The sequence below is a fragment of the Falco biarmicus genome, chromosome 11 (assembly GCF_023638135.1).
Source record: "Falco biarmicus isolate bFalBia1 chromosome 11, bFalBia1.pri, whole genome shotgun sequence".
Taxonomy (NCBI): domain Eukaryota; kingdom Metazoa; phylum Chordata; class Aves; order Falconiformes; family Falconidae; genus Falco; species Falco biarmicus.
In genome coordinates this window covers 22,735,259-22,747,484 of record NC_079298.1, presented here as the reverse complement: position 1 = coordinate 22,747,484, position 12,226 = coordinate 22,735,259, and the positions used below count along the sequence as shown (strand labels likewise).

The following is a 12,226-nucleotide window of genomic DNA, read 5'->3' as shown; positions in this document are numbered from 1 at the left end:
AGAAAAGCAAGGTACTAAAAGAATAACACTGTCTTGCGGGAAAGATGGAGTCTATAGAGAACGAGCAACCTGAATCCTATACAGCAGGAGAAAGACAGAATTGCAGAAAACAGCGTGGGGACTAGGAGATGTCAGAGGGGGAAACCTCACAAGCCAGCTAACAACTGCTGCTGAGGAACAGCTATTAAACCGGATGCCTACTGGCAAGTAGCTATTTCATCAGGTAGTTTGGCTTTCACCAGACTTGCAAAGCCTGATCCAATTTAAATCTCTTGCCACTAATACTTTTAACAAATATAAAGATGCACTGAAGAGCATAATGCTAAAGTATCTACATTGGGGGTGGGGTGCGGAGATCACTGTGAGAACAGCATGACTAAACCACAGTGTTGGTGTATTAGCTCATTTACTAATCAAGTTACAGGCTTAAATATATAGCTTAAAAAAAATTAATCAGAAATCAAACCCTGAATATCTGTTACGTTCAATTCAGACTACCAAAAAATCCCTGTTGTGTAACAACCACTGCACTGATTTAAGACCCCTTTGGCTCTCCACCAAGAAGAAAAAGCCAGTTTCCGTGTGAATCAGTTGCCTATTTCTAAACAAAATTTCACCTCTACTATGGCGTTCAAACCATGGTTCTCCCGTCTAAATAGGATACTACAGTCTAAACACAACTGATACACGTAAGTCACATCCACATTGCACAGAGATACTTCAATTTAGTATAAATCAAGTTGTTGAAATTGAATGCTTAAGACTTGACAAAGACTGTAAATGTCCATTATCTAAACAATTTGAGTCCCTGGTATTTTTAAGTTAGAAACTCCTATTTTATTCAACTCAGAAATAGAAACCTATAAGCAATAGAATGAAGTACAAAGTAGACAATGCATACTGTAAGTCCATGGCATTCAATTGTTCAAGCTATGAAGATCCAGTGCTCCCAAGTCGTTTTTGCAGAAAAACTGCTCTTAAAGTTCAGCGTAACTCCTAGCAAATAGTCAATAACTTACTTCTTGCTGATAACTACTTTTTAAAACATTTTAGTAAGATTTCATCCTAGAGGAATTTTTTTCTGCATGTAAAAATTTTTTTTCAATAAAAACATAAATACAACCTAACATGTTCTGAGGCCAAAAATACATCATTTACCTTGAAAATACATGAAGCCTTTATTTTAGATGTGTAATTTTCCTTTACAATAACCTTCTCCCATATTCACACAACCTCCTAATACAAAGTTATAACTATGTGGCTATGGCAAAGCTTTTGCATAAAATAAAAACCTGCTTTCATCATTATTTCCTGGAAAGAAGGGGGAAAACATTAAGAATTCATCACAAGATGCTGATTATAAAACCCTCTATATCTGCAGTAGTGAAATAATTGATAAATAAATGTCCTTTCTGCAGGAGTCAATCTCTTGGTTTCACAACTGTCAGTACACGCCAACAACCAACCACAAAAAAAAAAAGGGTAAATACTTCAGCTTTCCTAGAATACTTCCTTCATCCTCCAGTAAAATCAGTTTATACATTAAAGACAAGAAGCTTGCTTAACAGTATTATTCATTGTTGTTGCTAATGTAGAATGTACTTTTTGTTTCACATTAGCTCAATACATGAAATTTAACGTTACCAACAAGCGGAACATAGGATACACGTCCACAAAGGAAATAAATACATGACCAAGAAAAAAACAAGTTTAAAATTGTGGATTATGACCAGACAGAAAAATTAAATATTGCAGTGGTTACTGAACACAATCATCTGCATAAAACAACTGGCTAAGGAAACTGCAGACAACCACAAACTGGGAGGGTGTAACAGAGATCACTGTGGTTTTGTTTCAGAGGTTCTTTCCTTAAATCTATATACCTGGCCCAGTGTCACAGAAAGAATGTAGGAAGAGGAGATCTTTGGTCTGATCCAGTGACAAACTTTTCCACAAGTGCCAACTGGTTCCCAAAACAAGAAAAATAGGACCTTTATTGTAGTACAAACATCTTCCAAAATTCAACATAAAGATAAAAACTGGAATTTAAAACGATGAGAGAAAGAACAAAAAAGGATATACTACACTCAAAAATAAAGACATGAAGTTCTCTGAAGTCTGCATTTGCTAACCCTGAAATGAAAGATTACATGTTTAGTGTTAATTATGCTTGTCTGGTTGGTGGGGGTTTTCTGTGGTTGTTTTGGGGCTGGGGTGGGGCAGGGGGAAGAAGTGTGCTTTGGAAGACTTCACACTTCAAAGTACTTTACCATTATCCTTGACTTGCAAGGCCACTACTACATTGTGGAAGCCCTACCACTTTAACTAAAGCATTGACCAGTAGTAATAGCTAGATTTTTACTATGGACATGGGCCATATCCAAAGGAAAATCTTGACCAATCAATAATAAAACTATCTTGCAGTACAAAGAATATCGCCTATCAGGAATCTGAACTTGTAAAATGACCAAGTAAGCATGGTCAAGCAATTAAAAAATTAACTATACAGCTTTTAACTGGCACATCTGCACATAGGGTGCACCTCTGTTTCAAAACCCACTGAGCACTGAGGAAGCTTTTCAGTAACTATGATAACACACTTAAAATATGGTACAGTTAAAATATGGTACAGTGGCTGTTCAATGTTGCACAGTTTAAAACTAATGCACTTCCATTTGTCCCTTAAAATACATAGAAATACTACAGCTGGAGTGAAATGCAACTGAAGTAGAACAAAACCAAATTACCATGGCATAGTGATGAAGACAGAAATTACCTAAATTAGTAACAATAGCCACATTTTATTTCTCCCATCCTGAGGGGGGTCTTGAAGTGTTTCATTTTGGGTTGTTTGATTTTGTGCTTGGTTTTTGGTTTTTTTGGGTTTTTTTAAGTTTCTTAATTTAAAAAAAGATATATTGTTCAGGCATTTACAGCATCAAAATTTAGTTCATCCACATGCACATGTCCATGCATATCCGTAGAAAAATGTAAATTATATTCTATTATTAAATTATTACACTTTCCAATCACTTGTGCTGTACTTCTTCAAATCTTTCCAATTACTATTAATTGTAATCAATTTGCAAACTTCAGAAGTAAATTACCTGTGTTTAGGCATCATTAATGTTAACTAATAACTAATTTTACTTAATGTGCCATCAAAAGTATTACATCTATGTTTATTCCCCAAGTTAAATGCAGCACTTGAAATATTATTAGCTTGTATGCCTCAGTGCTAAGTGTTCCTTTAATACAATGAATTACCTACCAAAGTCACTGCTAACATTCCCTGCTAATGAAGTAAAAACAAGATCAAGATTAATAGCATCGTTTAAAGCTCCAGGCATTTGGTAAGTTCAGCTGCAAAATGATTTTTGAGATGTTTTTAGAGATTGAACTTAAACACACAATTGTGAATAATGAAATTGGTAGCAGCAATAGTAAAAAAAACTGCCAATTCTTCTGCCTCAATACCTTGTCTTTGACAAGCCAATTTTCATAAAACTCTCATAAACAACTTCCACTTTTTATCCACATCCCTTAAAAATGTTTATTACAGTTTACGGCATGAGCACCTTCATACATATAACTGCTCCTGAAACTTCCATTAAGCAGCCCTCTACCCGAAAAAAGCCTCACAAGAAGTTTGGCATAAAAGTAACCCATCACAGAGGAAACATCCTTTCTAGTTGTTAAAGAAAAGGGACTTTTTCTTAGATTTAAAAGCTGCAGGATAAGCAACTGCAGTTACACATCCACTGAACATACAACACCAAAGGGTGAAAGTTTTACATGTATAATCATTTACAATGTGCATTAACTCATGTCTTTAAAAACTTCCAGAGTCAAAAACCTTTTTAAAATTTTTCTTCAGAATCCTGTTACCAACCCATGTTTTAGTTTACCTAAACCACCTTTCTGGTCATTCCTTGATATGCATCAACAACAACAAAAAAAATGAATTCACAGATCTTTATGAGAGGGTTATGCTCTCCAAATCAAGATTATGACAGACAGTAAGAATCTACTTCGACAACATTTTCAGAAAAGCTTAAGAGTAGTAGTAATTCAAGCAAAAGGCCTGTGGTTTTGACAATATAACTCCAACATATCCATGTCAGCTGGTGCTAAAAAGCTCAGAAACTTTTAACATCTAAAGTAAATAAAAAAAAGAAAACTTCCTAGAAAAGCGTAGATACTTGCTGAGCTGGAACCTTAGAAGCTATCCTCCCTTGCAACAAATTCTGGTCTAGTAGAAGGGATTCTTCCCTCAGTGTTTACAGAATGATGTCCTGCCATATGGCTCAAACAAGTAATTCAGGAGAAAAATTCTTTCTTAACTGAAACGAAATTGCACAATAAGGACAGTAATGAAATCCATAACAGAAGACACGAGGGTTCAGAATTAAGTGGTAAAAGAACTCACACAGAAGTCATCCTCAATTATCCAAGTCTAATTTTAAGGCTGTTCTTCTACAAAAGACACACAAGTACTTAAGACAGTAACTTGACTTGTAGTGAATGTTAATACATTTCCTTTCATCTTTACAGTCCAGAAGATGGATACTAATGGCAAAGCTGTTTAGAAAATGCTAATTTTAAGCCATGTCCTTTGGACAACAGTCCAACATGCCACTGTTGTAGTGACAACTGTTTTTTCTGATTGTGTATACTTGTACCAGTAAGGCTCAGAGTATTACAAAGACAAACTCTTTCTTCTATTCATCTAGCTATCCGTTTGGAAAAATATCATGGCATCAGATGTTGAGAATATCACGGTCAAAATAAGAACAGATTTCTACATACTCCAGAAAACAATGACCAGGTCTCATAAAATCATGACATATCCAAACTGCAAGAATGAAAGTGCAAGAAAAAGTGTAAGTTTTAAGATTTACAGAGTAGGCTGATTTCTTTGCATCTCCTTTATAAATAACTTAATGACTACAGATTCTCTTAAACTCTACAAAATCTAAGGAAGATCCACCACTACCAGGCCCTGGCCTACAGCAAAAAAAACCCCTGTTCACAAGTTTTAAATTCTTCTACTAACAACAGAACTGAAGCAAAAGGAGGACATAAATTGGGATATAAAGATTACTTGAATTCATCTGGCTTCAGGAGACGAGTACAGAAAAATTAGCATACAGGTTTCCATTTCAGATCTGATTACTTCTGTAGTCTACAATCTTAACCTGTAAACTCTGCAAGTCTGGAAAAAGTACTTTGAGGCTTATGATAAACAAGACAGCTATGGGAAGATATATTCAGAAATAACACTGAACTGTGGATTTAGCTTACTTGGGGGCGGGGGTGGGGGGGTATTCTGTTTACCAAAGGCAGGCAGAAGAGAAATTTGAACACAAACCCCAGAAACTGCTTGAAAACAAACAAAAAACCCCAAACCAACTACCCCCTTCCCACTGACTTGTACAGAGAATGACTTGAAGTATAATACTGCATTGAAATTGAGGGGGTTTTGTGTGTTTGAGATTATTTTTCCACCAACCTCCTTTATATATTACACAATAAATATGAAAACTTTTGTAACAGGCAACTGATAATACAGGAACCAGGCCAGTACTCAGACCACTGTTGCTTATTAATAAGGTTGCTCGTGCAAAATCATTTATGGTTCTGGATGTCTAGAGACATATCAAGAGGTCTTACTTGTACAAAATGTAAAGAATTCATTCATTTGAAAACTCTCTCACAAATGCTTTCTTTGTTAACAAGCAAGGAAAAAACCACCACAAAATCCAAACCCTGAATCACCTAAAAACGGGGGAAACAAAAACCAAGGTGGGGAAGAGAATCTGTATTTGTTAATTACATCAAACTCTCAAGTCCACATAACAGTATCAAAGCACTCTTTTCCATTTTAATAACTTTTCTAAGAGAAAAGAATTCCTAAAGTTTGAGGCTTCTTAGACAAGCTTCTCCAGTTTTTTTAATTTTGAAAGCTCAGAATTATAGTAATTCATATTTCAATGTTTTTCCCTTTAGGTTTTATTTTTTTTTCTTTGATAAATTCACTTGCATTTCATTTTCCTGAACTAAAAGTTTCTCTGAAAATACATAGAAAATTTGTTAATATCCAGGACTTTGCCCTGGTAACAGTACTCTCCCTCCCACTCCCACTATCCAAGCCCCACACGACTAACCCAAACTCACTTTCATTCTAGTTTCTCATTTAAGTGCTGAAACACTAATATCCTGGACTGCAGAAGACATCAAGAAAATGAAAACATGAAGAAGGACCTCTTGCAGAGCCAGAAGGAAGTAAGAAAAGCAAGGAACATAAATAAATGGTCCGGGATTCTAAAACGGCTATGAATGCACTACACTGCATTTTTTATCTACTCCGAAGAAGTGTCATCTTTTCACCTTTGGTTATAGAGCTGCCAATGGAAGCAGTTTTCTCTTCTGCCACCATACTCCTCCACCCCACACTGCACTGAATCTAGCAACTACGCAGCCACATGACTGAACAGTAAGCTGCAACAAGGGAAAACTACACTTTTTGGCAGCACAGTTTAATGCTGGATTAACTCACTCTGCAAGTGCAGAAGCACTCCAACACAGAGAGAGGAACTGAAACATGTGGAGTTGGGTGGTTTTGTGCTGAGGATGTAGGATGAGTAAGCACAGGACTACCCATTCAAGCAACAGCTGTCACCACAGCACCCTGAATTCCCATCTTTTACTACTAGATTTACAGGAAAGCATCTGCTATTAATATCAGTGACTATACTGCTCAGCACATAAATACGAAAAAACTGATCAGGCACATTAAAGCAGTGAACCAGGCAACAATTTGGAAAGCTCAGCAACACTCTGATGCCATGAAACAACTCCATTAAATCTCTAAGAAAAGAAAAAAAGAAAAAATGCATGGGGAAAAACACACGCACAAAAACGGGGGGGTGTGGAAAAAGAGAAAAAGGAAAACCTCTGAAGCGAGCCCTCCAAGGGAACTTATGTTCAACACACAGAATAGAAGGCTTTTTCATATGCTACAATTCATGAAAAGCCTTTCTATCTAGCATCACCAGAAATCACTAAAGAACAACCAAGCTCACTTTGCACTGACATTCTAAGATTCTACCGCCGTGATCCCCAACTGAAGTAGCAAAGTGAAGTTTCCTGCTTTAGCAGTCTAAACCAGAACAGAGCAAAACTCTGTTTTCCTGAATCTGTACTATTATTATGAAACTGGCACAGTGTTCTTTCCTGTAATGCCCAGACTCACAGATGTCTATGTGTGAAAAAGCTGATGTCATACAGTTGTTAAGCTGTTTACCTTTGCTTGGTAGTTGTGACTCCTTACTTTGAAGGCAGCTATGCAAGACAAGTGTAATTTTTCATCCCATCACCCACCAACAATTTAGTGTACAGACATCTGAAAAGCTGCCTCTTGTTTTATGGGTTTATTCTTCTCAGATACCCAAGGTCTGCGAGTATACAGAAGGTCACTACAGTCTAATGCATGCCAACAGTTTATCCCTCTACAGCACAACTGTAGTTCTCCCCTTGTAAACAGGAAATGAGTCCAAGTATAAATGATAGATTTCTCCTTTGAAAGGGCATCACTTACCAGTAACTACCATGCTGCTCATGTTAGAGTTCGGGCTATTGAGTACACTGCCTGAAAGAAGTTCGTCAGATCCTCTCTAAAAAGAAAGAGACAGTAAGAGATTTTTTTTTCTCTATTTTGTGATTTTTATAGATGATATTAAAAATGTCAGTTTGACAGGGAAAACCTTTAGAACTTAAGCAAGCATAACCAAACCTATTCAGATTTGGCAGACTTCCTCTTTTCAGATAAGTGCAACAACTTGAAATTTAAGTAAAGTGGTATATTTACATTTCCATCTTTGAAATGAGAGCAGTTTAAGCACAGTTGTTTCACCCACCACTGAAAGGAAGCCACCTCCAGACACAATGAGAACGGCTGGACAATAATTTTGTCCAGCATTTTAAATTAAAATATTATTTAGTCTATTTCAATAACATTTAATTAACTTATTGTTCTAATATTTAATATACATTAATATTAATTTATTGTATCTAGCTGAAAACGCATGGGAAATCTATACAAACAGAAATACAGAGTTTAGCTCAATTCTAACACCCCTATTTAATAAAAAAGAAAGAAGACTTGTCCTCATAGGAAACGATCAGTTTTCATTTTGGGGACATCCATTTGTCCTGCAAGACAATTTAGGGCTGGGAACTACATCTTCATTGTAATTCTTAAAACATGACAAATACCAATTAAATGATAATTTAATTTAATAAAATAAACTTTTTGAAAATTACTCAAAAGTGGACTGCAAAAATCAGAGGAGGGTTTATATTGAAATGTACAAGAATCTTTTCATCTCAAATTATTTGCAAGATGGGCATTTGACATAGCTGAAGAGGGTTTTGCTTCTTTTCACACCTTTTTTTTCCTTCACCCTTTTTTCTTTTATCCCACAACCCTCCATCCCTCAAGACTTCATCTCTCAAATAGCCTCCAAAATATTTAGGTGATCTTTCATTAAAAAAAAAAATAATCTTAAAAGAGAATAAACCTGACATACTTTGAAGATTATATTTAATTTCATATTGGTTCTTTACCCACTTCAAAAGTATTTCCCCAGTACTCTTAACACTAATCCAGATCATTGTTAAAATGGAAACAAAGAAAGAAAACAGTTACTACCCATCTTTATAAAAAGAAATGTTTTTTATTTCTGTTGTGGAAACTACAATAGAATCTCAAGAATAGTTAGTGAATGTGTTATACAGGGCACCTCAATACTGCCTACTAAATTAAGCTGTGGATATCACCCTTCTAGGCAGCAAAAACCTTAAACCATTTTATCATAGCGCACTGTATGTTTGTCCATACACAGAACCATATGTTAAAGTTTAATCCACACCTGAAATCTAGAAGCCCTTAAAAATACTACATACGTGTATGCACACATAGAGCCACTGAAGTTTACTTAGTTTTCAACATCATCTCTGAAGAATCTTATGCAGTTTACTGAACACTCTTAAGCTCCTAAGACTACATAGCAATCAATGAAGCCACGCCTATCAAATCAACAGCAGATACTCTTTAAAAAGACTGAGTAATGTCTAATACCAAGATTGAGGAGGACCATATCTTGTCCTTTTCAATGCAAGGACAGATCTCTAAACAGATAACACTAATGAAGAATTTAGCCAGACAAAACTGAGAAACAAGTTACAGAAGCTATGGAAACTGTTACTCAAACTACATTGCTTTCTACTCTAAATACACTACACTAATCCAGGCACTCAGTAGAAGTTAAAACATAAACATTCCATCTTAATGTTCTATTTTTCTAACATAATATTTACAAGGGTAGAATACTGCAAAGTTCGAGATTACTAGCAGTATTGGCTTACTCAGTGATAACTGCAGTTATTTCTGCTTACAGCTATCCAGCCAGCCTTCCTCAGAAGCCTTATCTGTAGGCTGGACAGCTCAACTGAAGAGGCAGAAATAGCAGCAGAGGCTCAGTCAGTTCACAGTCAGGCATATTAAGATAATTCAGCAGCAATTTTTTTTTTCCTTAATGTGCCAGGCTTTAATTTGCAACAGTACAGCAGTTGCTACATAAACAGCTGAAGTATCCCCAGTACCAAATGAATGTTCTTCCCAAAACCTGCATGAACTTTACAATTCTGAAATATCTCAAATTTGAGTTGTCTTCAGCCTTCAAAAAGTTACTTACATCAGCAGCTGCTGACTAGCAGAACGAAAGAGTGATTACATAAACTTCTGGTTCCTAGCAAATCAGGCTTTCAAAAAGCTGTTAATTTCTTAATCCACAGCAGAAAAATCCAAAAGGAGCACAAATTACTCAATACAGTGGATATTCAGTTACTGTATTTGTGTTTCATGAACAGATAAAAAGAGTTTTCTCTTAATTTTGAAACATCATTTTGCATTTCACGAATACATTCAGAGTCAATCACAAGATTTTGTCATTACACTTGAATAAGTTTTAATGGGTTTGCTTCAGAAGAACAAGTAAATGTGAATTCCTTATGCTGGTATGTATCATAAATTCTACATTTGTTTTATTCTCATAAATCAGTGTTTACAAGTCTGATTCACAGATGTAGAGGTTCATATGTGGAACATTCTTCCAGTTCACAATGAAATCACAAACACGTAGCAAATGTCTGCTCACTCACTCCCATTCATATTTGCCAAGCTTTTGGTAAAAGACAAAAGATACCTCTTACTGTGTGAGTAATCACCTTATTAGATACACATCGTTATTTTTCCTTATTAGTTCTTAAGTAGCCCAGACACCTCTGCACTCCATTCAGTATGCAACTTTTAAATCAGCTACACAGTAAAAGATTGGACACTGGTTAAATTACAAAAGCAGTGACTGCCTGGTAATTGTCATTTGCTTCAAAAGACTTATCTTAAGAAAGCAGTAGTCTAGTACAGCAATTTAATACAAGCATTTCAAGTAAGTCAATGTGTACTCTTAGGCTGGCACTATTATGTGACAGGAGCACCTCCTGAACAGACAAATACTTATCTTACTTACATTTATTCAGCAGAGATAAGACTTAATTCAATCTGTGGTTTGGGGTGCTTGGCTTTTTTTTTCTATGTGCATCTTCTTTTAGAGGGTGCTAAGCCAAAAAGAACTCGCATCTTGCTCCAGGGGCAAAGCTCTTCATCACTCTGCTATCTCACACACAAATTTCAGAATTATAACCCATTTCCTAAGCATCTTGAACATTCACTAGTCTTTTTCTCAAGCATGCCAGTTCTGCTAGTCAAATCATGCAATGCAAAGAAACCTTTAAACTAGTTTAGGTAAATTCTGTCAAGTGTTTTAGAGATAAGGAAACTAAACTCAGATCTTTGAAGAACAGAGCAAATCAGATTCGAAACTAAACTCAGATCTTTGAAGAACAGAGCAAATCAGATTCAATGAAGAATGGAATATCCAAGAGCAATGTTAACTTAAGGTTTTTCCCATCTGTGCAAACTGCTGTGTTCTAAAGAATCAAAGCAAGTTTGAGATTGTATAACAAGACTGAAGATCACAAACACATATATCACAGAAACATCCAAACCTAAGTTAAAATAACAAATGAATAAAAAAGCACCACAATGATTTTATTTTGTCATAGACTGCAAAGGAAAGTTCCTATAATAGCAACATGGTAGAGACTAATTGAATATCCATTTTAGCATGAGGGAAGGAGATTATAAAGGACAAAAGTAGTACAAACTGCTATTATACTATTAATAGGTCATCTTCTGACAGCTAGTCCTCAACAGCACAAATTTTCAATGCCATATTTCTATCCTACCAATGTCAAGAACATTAATCTATATTAATCTTCCATAAAAGCTAAACCACTAACTATTCAGATCAGTGATATCTAGAACACTTCTTCATGAAACCAGCATCTGCCAAAATACTATTACTCAAAATAAATAAGGGAGCTGCCAAACTAACTTCTTGCAATGAGTGAACCTTTATGTGCTCTAAAGTCAATACTGTCCTTTCAATGAAGGCCGTGTTATCACACCCTTGCCCCCATGAGAGCACTTCCCTCTGTAATGTGAAAACAGCACATTAATGTATGGTTTCAGCCAACAGAATTACGTAAAACCAACATGTAGGATCACTTTCAGAAAAAGTTGAAAAATATGCCAACTCAGACTTTGAATATGTATTTCAGAGAAACTTAGAAACTGTGTAAACAAAAATTATTTTATATAGTTTTATTATTATATACACTATAAATTGAAGGTACCACTCTATTACAGTTACTTTTTCTAAGTGAGTACAGTTATTGCATATACTCTCTTCTGCAATTTACAAAATCAATTACACAAAGAGGAAGCCGCTACCTTAGCAAATTAATCTCCTAGCTCCTTGCTTTAACAGTTATAGCCAACTCAGAAGCCCTCATGTAGCAGGATTTCTGATTTTTTCCCCCGTAACAGTCTACTACAAAGCTTCATGCTATCACAGGTTATATTAAGTAACTATGTAATTTCAGAAGTCATTACAGTCACACTATGCTTCCAGGCTAATCAAAAATATGCTATTTAAAAGTCTTTGCCAACTATTTCCCTCACATTCCAGACGGGTTTAAGTATTTCAAACACCCCTCCAGATTTTATTGTATCTGTGGTAAAAAAAAACCAACAACAAAC

General features: G+C 35.6%; 1 protein-coding gene across 6 annotated transcripts in view; it reads right to left on the bottom strand.

Annotated features, from left to right (window-relative positions):
- PTBP2 (polypyrimidine tract binding protein 2) overlaps nucleotides 1-12,226 on the bottom strand; it is a 52,573-nt gene that overhangs the window by 30,126 nt on the left and 10,221 nt on the right. For 5 of the 6 annotated variants that reach the window (XM_056355579.1, XM_056355574.1, XM_056355575.1 and 2 more), the window contains exon 3: nucleotides 7,601-7,676. The exons of the other annotated variant lie outside the window; for it this stretch is intronic. In XM_056355579.1, the coding sequence (XP_056211554.1) occupies nucleotides 7,601-7,676 (76 nt within the window). The remainder of the gene's footprint in view (nucleotides 1-7,600; nucleotides 7,677-12,226) is intronic. 6 annotated transcript variants of the gene reach the window in all.